This window comes from Coregonus lavaretus, assembly GCF_964263955.1.
Source record: "Coregonus lavaretus genome assembly, chromosome: 27".
In the NCBI taxonomy this organism is placed as follows: domain Eukaryota; kingdom Metazoa; phylum Chordata; class Actinopteri; order Salmoniformes; family Salmonidae; genus Coregonus; species Coregonus lavaretus.
In genome coordinates this window covers 4187551-4200420 of record NC_140014.1, presented here as the reverse complement: position 1 = coordinate 4200420, position 12870 = coordinate 4187551, and the positions used below count along the sequence as shown (strand labels likewise).

The following is a 12870-nucleotide window of genomic DNA, read 5'->3' as shown; positions in this document are numbered from 1 at the left end:
TTTCCCCTTAAACCACTCAAGTTTTGCTTTAGCAGTATGCTTAGGGTCATTGTCCTGCTGGAAGGTGAACCTCCATCCCAGTCTTAAATCTCTGGAAGACTGAAACAGGTTTCCCTCAATAATTTCCCTGTATTTAGCGCCATCCATCATTCCTTCAATTCTGACCAGTTTCCCAGTTCCTGCCGATGAAAAACATCCCCACAGCATGATGCTGCCACCACCATGCTTCACTGTGGGGAGGGTGTTCTCGGGTGATGAGAGGTGTTGGGTTTGCGCCATACATAGTGTTTTCCTTGATGGCCAAAAAGCTAAATTTTTGTCTCATCTGACCAGAGTACCTTCTTCCATATGTTTGGGGAGTCTCCCACATGGCTTTTGGCGAACACCAAACATTTTTGCTTATTTTTTGCTTAAAGCAATGGCTTTTTTCTAGCCACTCTTCCGTAAAGCCCAGCTCAGTGGAGTGTATGGCTTAAAGTGGTCCTATGGACATATACTCCAATCTCCGCTGTGGAACTTTGCAGCTCCTTCAGGGTTATATTTGGTCTCTTTGTTGCCTCTCTGATTAATGCTCTCCTTGCCTGGTCCGTGAGTTTTGGTGGGCGGCCCTCTCTTGGCAGGTTTGTTGTGGTGCCATATTCTTTCAATTTTTTAATAATGGATTTAATGGTGCTCCGTGGGATGTTCAAAGTTTTAGATACATTTTTATAACCCAACCCTGATCTGTACTTCTCCACAACTTTGTCCCTGACCTGTTTGGATAGCTCCTTGGTCTTCATGGTGCCGCTTGCTTGGTGGTGCCCCTTGCTTAGTGGTGTTGCAGACTCTGGGGCCTTTCAGAACAGGTGTATATATACTGAGATCATGTGACAGATCATGAGACACTTAAATAAAGTCCACCTGTGTCCAATTTAACTAATTATGTGACTTCTGAAGGTAATTTGTTGCACCAGATCTTATTTAGGGGCTTCATAGCAAAGGTGGTGAATACATATGCATGCACCACTATTCCGTTATTTATTTTTTAGAATTTATTTAAACAAGTTATTATTTTCATTTCACGTCACCAATTTTGACAATTTTGACATACTAGGCACAACTCTGGGTGGATGTAACTATGCCCTGTGACGTGGCCGTATCATGGCTGTATCATGTAGCGTACCCAGCTGTTCTTGTGGCCGGCGTAGATCTCCATGCTGCGGCCGTAGTTTGGGTCCTCCAGTAGGCTGTCATACTCAAAGAGCAGCCGGGAGCTCTCGCGCAGACGCTGGCACTGGTACTGATGGTACTGCTGGATCAGCTCCTTCACCAGCTGCAGCAGGCACTCCGGGTCCCCCGCATCCCACTGGAGCAGGTGCTGGATAGAGTGTGAGAGGAGAGGTTATTAGAAGGGTTTTTGTTTAGGCCTGGGTGCAAAGTGAACAAAATAGCTTGAACAAAATAGCTGAAAGCCTATACAACTCAAAGCATGCTCATTTCGGGTCGACATAGTCTCAGTTCATGATCTATGTTATCCATTCTGGAAACTAACTGCAGAGAACTATCCTTTGAGGCACTGACTTGACTTCATCTACAATAGAGGCCATTTAGCCATGTCAGAGGAGGGATATCAATTGAACGATGAAAGGAATTGAAAACACAATGGCGAGTAAAGATCCCCATTGGCTCACTAGAGCCCAATTGACATCTATTACGGGAATAATCCCAAACTATCCCAATTACCCCCTCTCTTCCTCCTGCATCACAGGAACATGACAGCGCCACAGGATTTCCTGAAGAGACACGGAGCTGCGTCGGTTCGCAGTGAATGCTTTCATCATTCCCACCCCCAATGCCATATATCTGACCTCATTTGCCAAAATGGTTGAAAGAACTGGCTCAAAAAGGAGGAAAGGAAAGTCACCAAGATAAATGTTAGTGATGGGAAGGAACATTGTTTCAAGGAAGTGGATAAAGATAGCAGGGACCTGGCCAATATTTTTTGGTACACAATGGTTTGGTTAGGCATCAAAGACTAGACTTTGTGAGCCCCAAATTGAATATTTTCCACTTGGACAACAGAGAGGGGGGAAAATATACTATGGGTGTTGTTAGGACATTCCTAATCATTAAATGAAACACATGTTGAGTGCATTTTGAGCTCCAGTTCCATGCAGTGTAGGCTATTTTGAGTAGTGGACTGAGTGACCCTTGCGTGTCTGAACATTCCATTGTACATTTGCGATAACTCTCCTCCCATAAACAGGACTTCATTTGCATGAGCAATGCCAAATTCCCCTGACCTCGCTGACTGAAGCTGACAACAGGTATGCAAATGTACTGTAAAAAACAAGCAACCACCTGTCACGAATCGGTAAGCCTTGTTACCCAACAACTTCCACTGGCCTAATTATACAAAACAGGATGTTTTCCTACCTCTGAAGGGGTGTAATTGTTCACTGACGCATGAGGAATAAAAATACACAATTTTGATTTGAGTGACACTGAGTGAAAACAAATAGCAGGAAACGTGTCAGCCAAATGGATGACTGAGCCTAGATGCAACTTAGCACTACGCACTGGTCTACTGTCAACTTTATATTATTTTTTGGGGGGGGGGGGGTAGATCAGCTTAATATTGCAGATAGATTGTAACTTCCATCAATGTAATTGTCTGCATCACTTCCAATCCACCATGTTTTTTTTATATATATATATATATATATATATATATATATATATATATATATATATTCCCCTTTATTACTCTCCAACCCCGCCACCCGTTCCCTACTTGGGGTAAACTAGTGAACAACAATGCTTAGGCCTCTACTTCCAGCTTATACTTACTATCTATATTTTATGGACACAGTCAATTTTACAATAATTATATTTATATTCTTTCTCTCCTGAACTACTACTCTCAACCTCTCCGATCATTTTCATGATGTCCATCCGGTTTGCTTCTATATGCCATATCTTTCTAACTGAGCTCTTTCCCAAAAGCAACCTATATACTTATTATGGACACAGTATGCTTACATTATTAGTTAACTTGTTATTATTTTGTTGTTAGTTGTTATTAGTCCTATCCTTCAGCTCCATTCAACACCGATTTTGCAGGTTTTCCTACTTACAAAGCATGTAGAGGTCTGTCATTTTTATCATAGGTACACTTCAACTGTGAGAAACGGAATCTAAAACAAAAATCCAGAAAATCACATTGTATGATTTTAAAGTAAATAATTTGCATTTTATTGCATGACATAAGTATTTGATACATCAGAAAAGCAGAACTTAATATTTGGTACAGAAACCTTTGTTTGCAATTACAGAGATCATACGTTTCCTGTAGGTCTTGACCAGGTTTGCACACACTGCAGCAGGGATTTTGGCCCACTCCTCCTTACAGACCTTCTCCAGATCCTTCAGGTTTCGGGGCTGTCGCTGGGCAATACGGACTTTCAGCTCCCTCCAAATATGTTCTATTGGGTTCAGGTCTGGAGACTGGCTAGGCCACTCCAGAACCTTGAGATGCTTCTTACGGAGCCACTCCTTAGTTGCCCTGGCTGTGTGTTTTGGGTCGTTGTCATGCTGGAAGACCCAGCCACGACCCATCTTCCAAGATCTCGCGATACATGGCCCCATCCATCCTCCCCTCAATACGGTGCAGTCGTCCTGTCCCCTTTGCAGAAAAGCATCCCCAAAGAATGATGTTTCCACCTCCATGCTTCACGGTTGGGATGGTGTTCTTGGGGTTGTACTCATCCTTCTTCTTCCTCCAAACACGGCGAGTGGAGTTTAGACCAAAAAGCTCTATTTTTGTCTCATCAGACCACATGACCTTCTCCCATTCCTCCTCTGGATCATCCAGATGGTCATTGGCAAACTTCAGACGGGCCTGGACATGCGCTGGCTTGAGCAGGGGGACCTTGCGTGCGCTGCAGGATTTTAATCCATGACGGTGTAGTGTGTTACTAATGGTTTTCTTTGAGACTGTGGTCCCAGCTCTCTTCAGGTCATTGACCAGGTCCTGCCGTGTAGTTCTGGGCTGATCCCTCACCTTCCTCATGATCATTGATGCCCCACGAGGTGAGATCTTGCATGGAGCCCCAGACCGAGGGTGATTGACCGTCATCTTGAACTTCTTCCATTTTCTAATAATTGCGCCAACAGTGGTTGCCTTCTCACCAAGCTGCTTGCCTATTGTCCTGTAGCCCATCCCAGCCTTGTGCAGGTCTACAATTTTATCCCTGATGTCCTTACACAGCTGTCTGGTCTTGGCCATTGTGGAGAGGTTGGAGTCTGTTTGATTGAGTGTGTGGACAGGTGTCTTTTATACAGGTAACGAGTTCAAACAGGTGCAGTTAATACAGGTAATGAGTGGAGAACAGGAGGGCTTCTTAAAGAAAAACTAACAGGTCTGTGAGAGACGGAATTCTTACTGGTTGGTAGGTGATCAAATACTTATGTCATGCAATAAAATGCAAATTAATTACTTAAAAATCATACAATGTGATTTTCTGGATTTTTGTTTTAGATTCCGTCTCTCACAGTTGAAGTGTACCTATGATAAAGATTACAGACCTCTACATGCTTTGTAAGTAGGAAAACCTGCAAAATCGGCAGTGTATCAAATACTTGTTCTCCCCACTGTATATTTCAACTGTACTGTGATGTTTTACAAAAATTCTGAACCTTTCAATTCTCACTGTCAACTTACTTGGCGTAGTAGAGGAAACTCAATAGTTAAAAATGTGGCATACAAGTGTGAGAGGATTGGGGAAAACAGTGGCAGTGACTTAATGAGTTTGTCAAAGTTTTTTGATTTTTAAATGACAGTGCTCTTGTTTTTTTCAGCCTGATTTTTGTCTGCAGGCTTAGCTGAAACACACATACGGATGGAGAGAGGAGAGGAGGAGAAAGGAGAGGGAGAAGGAAGATCCATGGCGCTTGAGCTGGAGCTTGATCATTTGAGTGAGACTTACAGTAAGCAAATCATCATTACGGACAGGACTCACAACAGCACTTGGACGAGCAAGACGGCAGAACTTCACGGATCAAATCAAAGTCATTCAGTACAAAATGGAGTGGAGTGTTGAACATGTGTAGCCTACATAAATGGATATTTTCTTTGGAAGACAATATAGTCTAATAACCATATTCATATTATTTTGATCAGTTCACAGCAAGTTTGTCTTTGAGGGCACTCTGCATCAGTTCAGGTCAGTCCCATTTCAAAGCCGGTCAATCCAGGCTTGAATTGGATGAACTTTGAACCGGAAATGCCATTGTCACACTTATATCTCAGTTTCAGTTCTTTGTTTGGTATGGAAATCAAACTGATCTCAACTCTGGTGAACTAAGTCCATGAACACAGCCCTAAAAGCTACCGTGAAGAAGTGAAAGCTAACCCTGTCACTGACCCATTCTGAAAGCTGATCCCAAGCCAATGGCCAAACTGGGACTAGACAACAACAAACAATTGAGTCATGGTGATGACATAACCGCAATTCCAGTCTGATGACAGCTGGTCCAATGTGTATTATCTGCTCATGCTGCGGTCTGTATGCATCACTCTGTTTCTTTGACGTGTTGTATAGCAGTTCTGTCAACCGGCCATAGGTTGGTCCAGTTGTAGAGCGAATTTATAGATAAAGCAACTACTATAACAGTGAGTGTGTGGATAAGGAGGGTCATAGGTACCAAAAGTAGCCCATACCAACCCTCCTGCATTGGGGAGTAATGATGACACAAGGCCATTATTTGACCTCCATCAACTTATCTGCTTGTCTGACTGTTTAGGTCAGTCTGTCTGTCCATATCACATCAGAAGCTTCCATTGTTTCCTATTGGACCACGCCCCACCTCCTGCCATCGAACAAGGAAGCAGAGGGCAAGGCAGGCCACTCAGTACCGGTGACCTCATCATCCTGACCCGCGAGTGGTTACCAGTAACATCGGGCTTCCCGAAATGAGGGGGCGATACAAACAAGGACGGGCATTGTCCAAAGAGGCAGCGTGATCGCCCAGAGGCAAGAACGAGCTGAAACTGAGGAGGGACTGAGAGGAAGTGCTGTGTCAGGATTGTGACATCACATATCACTGAAACTTCACTGAGGAGGAAGGGAGAGGGAGGGGGAAAGGGAGCAGAGGGAAAAGAGAGAGGAAGAGAAATAAATAGGCAAGAGCTGAGGGGCAGGGATATACTACTAATATAAGGAAAACTTTCTCTTGACAAACCATTAGGCGTACTTTTGGGGCTCACAGCTTGTAGAACGGCAATGTAATTGATTCTTAAGTCTAGACTTTCACAATGGTGTAATTAAAAAGGTAGGACTACATCAGAGATCATCAACTAGATTCAGCCGTGGGCCGATTTTTTCTTGAGCGGATGGTCGGGGGGCCAGAACATAATTACAAATAATTTGCAGACCGCAAAAAGCCCAAACAGATTTAATGTTAGACTAAAACATAATAATTTCAAACATTGCTTACATTTGTATACGATCACGTTTCTCTCTATTATGCGTGGGAATACTTGGGAACAGATTTCTTAAATTAAAATCACTTGGTGCGGATTTTGTGGTGTGTTTAGTCTATTTTGTCATCCCCCAAAAATTATATATATATATATATATATACACATACATACACACACAGTGGGGATAACAAGTATTTGATCCACTGCGGATTTTGCAGGTTTTCCTACTTACAAAGCATGTAGAGGTCTGTAATTTTTATCATAGGTACACTTCAGCTGTGAGAGACGGAATCTAAAACAAAAATCCAGAAAATCACATTGTATGATTTTTAAGTAATTAATTTGCATTTTATTGCATCACATAAGTATTTGATCACCTACCAACCAGTAAGAATTCCGGCTCTCACAGACCTGTTAGTTTTTCTTTAAGAAGCCCTCCTGTTCTCCACTCATTACCTGTATTAACTGCACCTGTTTGAACTCGTTACCTGTATAAAAGACACCTGTCCACACACTCAATCAAACAGACTCCAACCTCTCCACAATGGCCAAGACCAGACAGCTGTGTAAGGACATCAGGGATAAAATTGTAGACCTGCACAAGGCTGGGATGGGCTACAGGACAATAGGCAAGCAGCTTGGTGAGAAGGCAACAACTGTTGGCGCAATTATTAGAAAATGGAAGAAGTTCAAGATGACGGTCAATCATCCTCGGTCTGGGGCTCCATGCAAGATCTCACCTCGTGGGGCATCAATGATCATGAGGAAGGTGATGGATCAGCCCAGAACTACACGGCAGGACCTGGTCAATGACCTGAAGAGAGCTGGGACCACAGTCTCAAAGAAAACCATTAGTAACACACTACGCCGTCATGGATTAAAATCCTGCAGCGCACGCAAGGTCCACCTGCTCAAGCCAGCGCATGTCCAGGCCCGTCTGAAGTTTGCCAATGACCATCTGGATGATCAAGAGGAGGAATGGGAGAAGGTCATGTGGTCTGATGAGACAAAAATAGAGCTTTTTGGTCTAAACTCCACTCGCCGTGTTTGGAGGAAGAAGGATGAGTACAACCCCAAGAACACCATCCCAACCGTGAAGCATGGAGGTGGAAACATCATTCTTTGGGGATGCTTTTCTGAAAAGGGGACAGGACGACTGCACCGTATTGAGGGGAGGATGGATGGGGCCATGTATCGCGAGATCTTGGCCAACAACCTCCTTCCATCAGTAAGAGCATTGAAGATGGGTCGTGGCTGGGTCTTCCAGCATGACAACGACCCGAAACACACAGCCAGGGCAACTAAGGAGTGGCTCCGTAAGAAGCATCTCAAGGTCCTGGAGTGGCCTAGCCAGTCTCCAGACCGGAACCCAATAGAAAATCTTTGGAGGGAGCTGAAAGTCCGTATTGCCCAGCGACAGCCCCGAAACCTGAAGGATCTGGAGAAGGTCTGTATGGAGGAGTGGGCCAAAATCCCTGCTGCAGTGTGTGCAAACCTGGTCAAGACCTACAGGAAATGTATGATCATGATCTCTGTAATTGCAAACAAAGGTTTCTGTACCAAATATTAAGTTCTGCTTTTCTGATGTATCAAATACTTATGTCATGCAATAAAATGCAAATTAATTACTTAAAAATCATATAATGTGATTTTCTGGATTTTTGTTTTAGATTCCGTCTCTCACAGTTTAAGTGTACCTATGATAAAAATTACAGACCTCTACATGCTTTGTAAGTAGGAAAACCTGCAAAATCGGCACTGTATCAAATACTTGTTCTCCCCACTGTATATATATATATATATATATAGGGAGGTAGCTCAGTTGGTAGAGCATGGCGTTTGCAACGCCAGGGTTGTGGGTTCGATTCCCACGGGGGCCAGTATGAAAAAATAAAAAATAAATGTATGCACTAACTGTAAGTTGCTCTGGATAAGAGCGTCTGCTAAATGACGTAAATGTAAATGTATACACACACATACACTACCAGTCAAAAGTTTGGACACAGCTATTCATTCAAGGGTTTTTCTTTACTTTTACTAATTTTTACACTGTAGAATAATAGTGAAGACATTAAAACTATTAAATAACACATATGGAATCATGTAGTAACCAAAAAAGTGTTAAACAAATCAAAATATATTTTATATTTGAGATTCTTCAAATAGCCTCCCTTTGGCTTGATGACAGCTTTGCACACTCTTGGCATTCTCTCAACCAGCTTCATGAGGTAGTCACCTGGAATGCTTTCCCAACAGTCTTGAAGGAGTTCCCACATATGCTGAGCACTTGTTGGCTGCTTTTCCTTCACTCTGAGGTCCAACTCATTCCAAACCATCTCAATTGGGTGAGGTCGGGTGATTGTGGAGGCCAGGTCATCTGATACAGCACTTGGTCAAATAGCCCTTACACAGCCTGGAAGTGTGTTTGGGGGTCATTGTCCTGTTGAAAAATAAATGATAGTCCCACTAAGCGCAAACCATATGATGTTGTATCGCTGTGGAATGCCACCAGCAAAGCACACCCACACCGTCACACCTCCTCCTCCATGCTTCACGGTGGGAACCACACATGCAGAGATCATCCATTCACCTACTCTGTGTCTCACAAAGAGACGGCAGTTGGAACCAAAAATCGCAAATTTGGACTCAACAGACCAAAGGACAGATTTCCACTGGTGTAATGTCCATTGCTCGTGTTTCTTGGCCCAAGCAAGTCTTTTCTAATTATTGGTGTCCTTTAGTAGTGGTTTCTTTGCAGCAATTCGACCATGAAGGCCTGATTCATGCAGTCCCCTCTGAAGAGTTGATGTTGAGATGCGTCCGTTACTTGAACTCTGAAGCATGTATTTGGGCTGCAATTTCTGAGGCTGGTAACTCTAATGAACTTATCCTCTGCAGCGGAGGTGACTCTGGGTCTTCTTTGCCTGTGGTGGTCCTCATGAGAGCCAGTTTCATCATAGCGCTTGATGGTTTTTGCGACTGCACTTGAAGAAACGTTCAAAGTTCTTAAAATGTTCTGGATTGACTCACCTTCATGTCTTAAAGTAATGATGGACTGTCATTTCTTTTGCTTATTTGAGCTGTTCTTGTCATAATATGGACTTTTACCAAATAGGACTAACTTCTGTATACCAACCAACAACTGATTGGCTCAAATGCATTAAGAAATAAATAAATTCCACACATTAACTTTTAACAAGGCACACCTGTTAATTGAAACGCACTCCAGGTGACTACCTCATGACGTTTGTTGAGAGAATGCCAAGAGTGTGCAAAGCTGTCTTCAAGGCAAAGATTGGCTACTTTGAATAATCTCAAATATAAAATATATTTTGATTTGTTTAAAACTTTATTGATTACTACATGATTCCATATGTGTTATTTCATAGTTTTGATGTCTTCACTATTATTCTACAATGTAGAAAATATTAAAAATAAAGAAAAACCTTGAATGAGTAGGTGTTTCCAAACTTTTGACTGGTATGTATTTACATTTATATATACAGTGGGGAAAAAAAGTATTTAGTCAGCCACCAATTGTGCAAGTTCTCCCACTTAAAAAGATGAGCGAGGCCTGTAATTTTCATCATAGGTACACGTCAACTATGACAGACAAATTGAGAAAAAAAAATCCAGAAAATCACATTGTAGGATTTTTTATGAATTTATTTGCAAATGATGGTGGAAAATAAGTATTTGGTCACCTACAAACAAGCAAGATTTCTGGCTCTCACAGACCTGTAACTTCTTCTTTAAGAGGCTCCTCTGTCCTCCACTCGTTACCTGTATTAATGACACCTGTTTGAACTTGTTATCAGTATAAAAGACACCTGTCCACAACCTCAAACAGTCACACTCCAAACTCCACTATGGCCAAGACCAAAGAGCTGTCAAAGGACACCAGAAACAAAATTGTAGACCTGCACCAGGCTGGGAAGACTGAATCTGCAATAGGTAAGCAGCTTGGTTTGAAGAAATCAACTGTGGGAGCAATTATTAGGAAATGGAAGACATACAAGACCACTGATAATCTCCCTCGATCTGGGGCTCCACGCAAGATCTCACCCCGTGGGGTCAAAATGATCACAAGAACGGTGAGCAAAAATCCCAGAACCACACGGGCGGACCTAGTGAATGACCTGCAGAGAGCTGGGACCAAAGTAACAAAGCCTACCATCAGTAACACACTACGCCGCCAGGGACTAAAATCCTGCAGTGCTAGACGTGTCCCCCTGCTTAAGCCAGTACATGTCCAGGCCCGTCTGAAGTTTGCTAGAGTGCATTTGGATGATCCAGAAGAGGATTGGGAGAATGTCATATGGTCAGATGAAACCAAAATAGAACTTTTTGGTAAAAACTCAACTCGTCGTGTTCGGAGGACAAAGAATGCTGAGTTGCATCCAAAGAACACCATACCTACTGTGAAGAATGGGGGCGGAAACATCATGCTTTGGGGCTGTTTTTCTGCAAAGGGACCAGGACGACTGATCCGTGTAAAGGAAAGAATGAATGGGGCCGTGTATAGTGAGATTTTGAGTGAAAACCTCCTTCCATCAGCAAGGGCATTGAAGATGAAACGTGGCTGGGTCTTTCAGCATGACAATGATCCCAAACACACCGCCCGGGCAACGAAGGAGTGGCTTCGTAAGAAGCATTTCAAGGTCCTGGAGTGGCCTAGCCAGTCTCCAGATCACAACCCCATAGAAAATCTTTGGAGGGAGTTGAAAGTCCGTGTTGCCCAGCGACAGCCCCAAAACTTCACTGCTCTAGAGGAGATCTGCATGGAGGAATGGGCCAAAATACCAGCAACAGTGTGTGAAAACCTTGTGAAGACTTACAGAAAACGTTTGACCTGTGTCATTGCCAACAAAGGGTATATAACAAAGTATTGAGAAACTTTTGTTATTGACCAAATACTTATTTTCCACCATAATTTGCAAATAAATTCATAAAAAATCCTACAATGTGATTTTCTGGATTTTTTTTCCTCATTTTGTCTGTCATAGTTGACGTGTACCTATGATGAAAATTACAGGCCTCTCTCATCTTTTTAAGTGGGAGAACTTGCACAATTGGTGGCTGACTAAATACTTTTTTCCCCCACTGTATTTACATAAACATAAATGGGGGATTGGAAATTATGCAGACAATTACATTGATTGAAGCTACAATCTATCTGCAATATTAAAGCTGATCTAATCTATTCACAATGCCTGCACTGCATCCTGTGTTCGTTTCTGTAAACTCAAAACCAACAGAACACTATGGCAAGAAAATTTGATTAAATCAAATCAAATTTTATTTGCCATATGTGCCGAATACAACAGGTGTAGCCATTACCGTGAAATGCTTACTTACAGCCCTTAACCAACAATGCATTTATTTTTTAATAAAAAAGTAAAATAAAACCACAACAAAAAAGTGTTGAGAAAAAAAGAGCAGAAGTAAAATAAAATAACAGTAGGGAGGCTACAGTGGGGGAAAAAGTATTTAGTCAGCCACCAATTGTGCAAGTTCTCCCACTAAAAAAGTTGAGAGAGGCCTGTAATTTTCATCATAGGTACACGTCAACTATGACAGACAAATTGAGCATTTTTTTTCAAGAAAATCACATTGTAGGATTTTTTATGAATTTATTTGCAAATTATGGTGGAAAATAAGTATTTGGTCACCTACAAACAAGCAAGATTTCTGGCTCTCACAGACCTGTAACTTCTTCTTTAAGAGGCTCCTCTGTCCTCCACTCGTTACCTGTATTAATGGCACCTGTTTTAACTTGTTATCAGTATAAAATACACCTGTCCACAACCTCAAACAGTCACACTCCAAACTCCACTATGGCCAAGACCAAAGAGCTGTCAAAGGACACCAGAAACAAAATTGTAGACCTGCACCAGGCTGGGAAGACTGAATCTGCAATAGGTAAGCAGCTTGGTTTGAAGAAATCAACTGTGGGAGCAATTATTAGGAAATGGAAGACATACAAGACCACTGATAATCTCCCTCAATCTGGGGCTCCACGCAAGATCTCACCCCGTGGGGTCAAAATGATCACAAGAACGGTGAGCAAAAATCCCAGAACCACACAGGGGGAACTAGTGAATGACCTGCAGAGAGCTGGGACCAAAGTAACAAAGCCTACCATCAGTAACACACTACGCCGCCAGGGACTCAAATCCTGCAGTGCCAGACGTGTCCCCCTGCTTAAGCCAGTACATGTCCAGGCCCGTCTGAAGTTTGCTAGAGTGCATTTGGATGATCCAGAAGAGGATTGGGAGAATGTCATTGTCAAGAGTTGCTGTAGGTAGGTGTGGTGTGGAATCAGGCGCAGGACGCAGAAGTTAAGTCCAACAAAGACTTTAGTAGATCACACAAAATATAATCCAAAAACAGCCCGGAGGCGAGAA

The 12870-nt window shown here is 42.6% G+C and overlaps 1 protein-coding gene across 1 annotated transcript in view; it reads right to left on the bottom strand.

The window, feature by feature from the left end:
* babam2 (BRISC and BRCA1 A complex member 2) overlaps positions 1-12870 on the bottom strand; it is a 193113-nt gene that overhangs the window by 127221 nt on the left and 53022 nt on the right. Inside the window, exon 5 of the mRNA XM_084144123.1 lies at positions 1163-1357. Within this exon, the coding sequence (XP_084000249.1) occupies positions 1163-1357 (195 nt within the window). The remainder of the gene's footprint in view (positions 1-1162; positions 1358-12870) is intronic.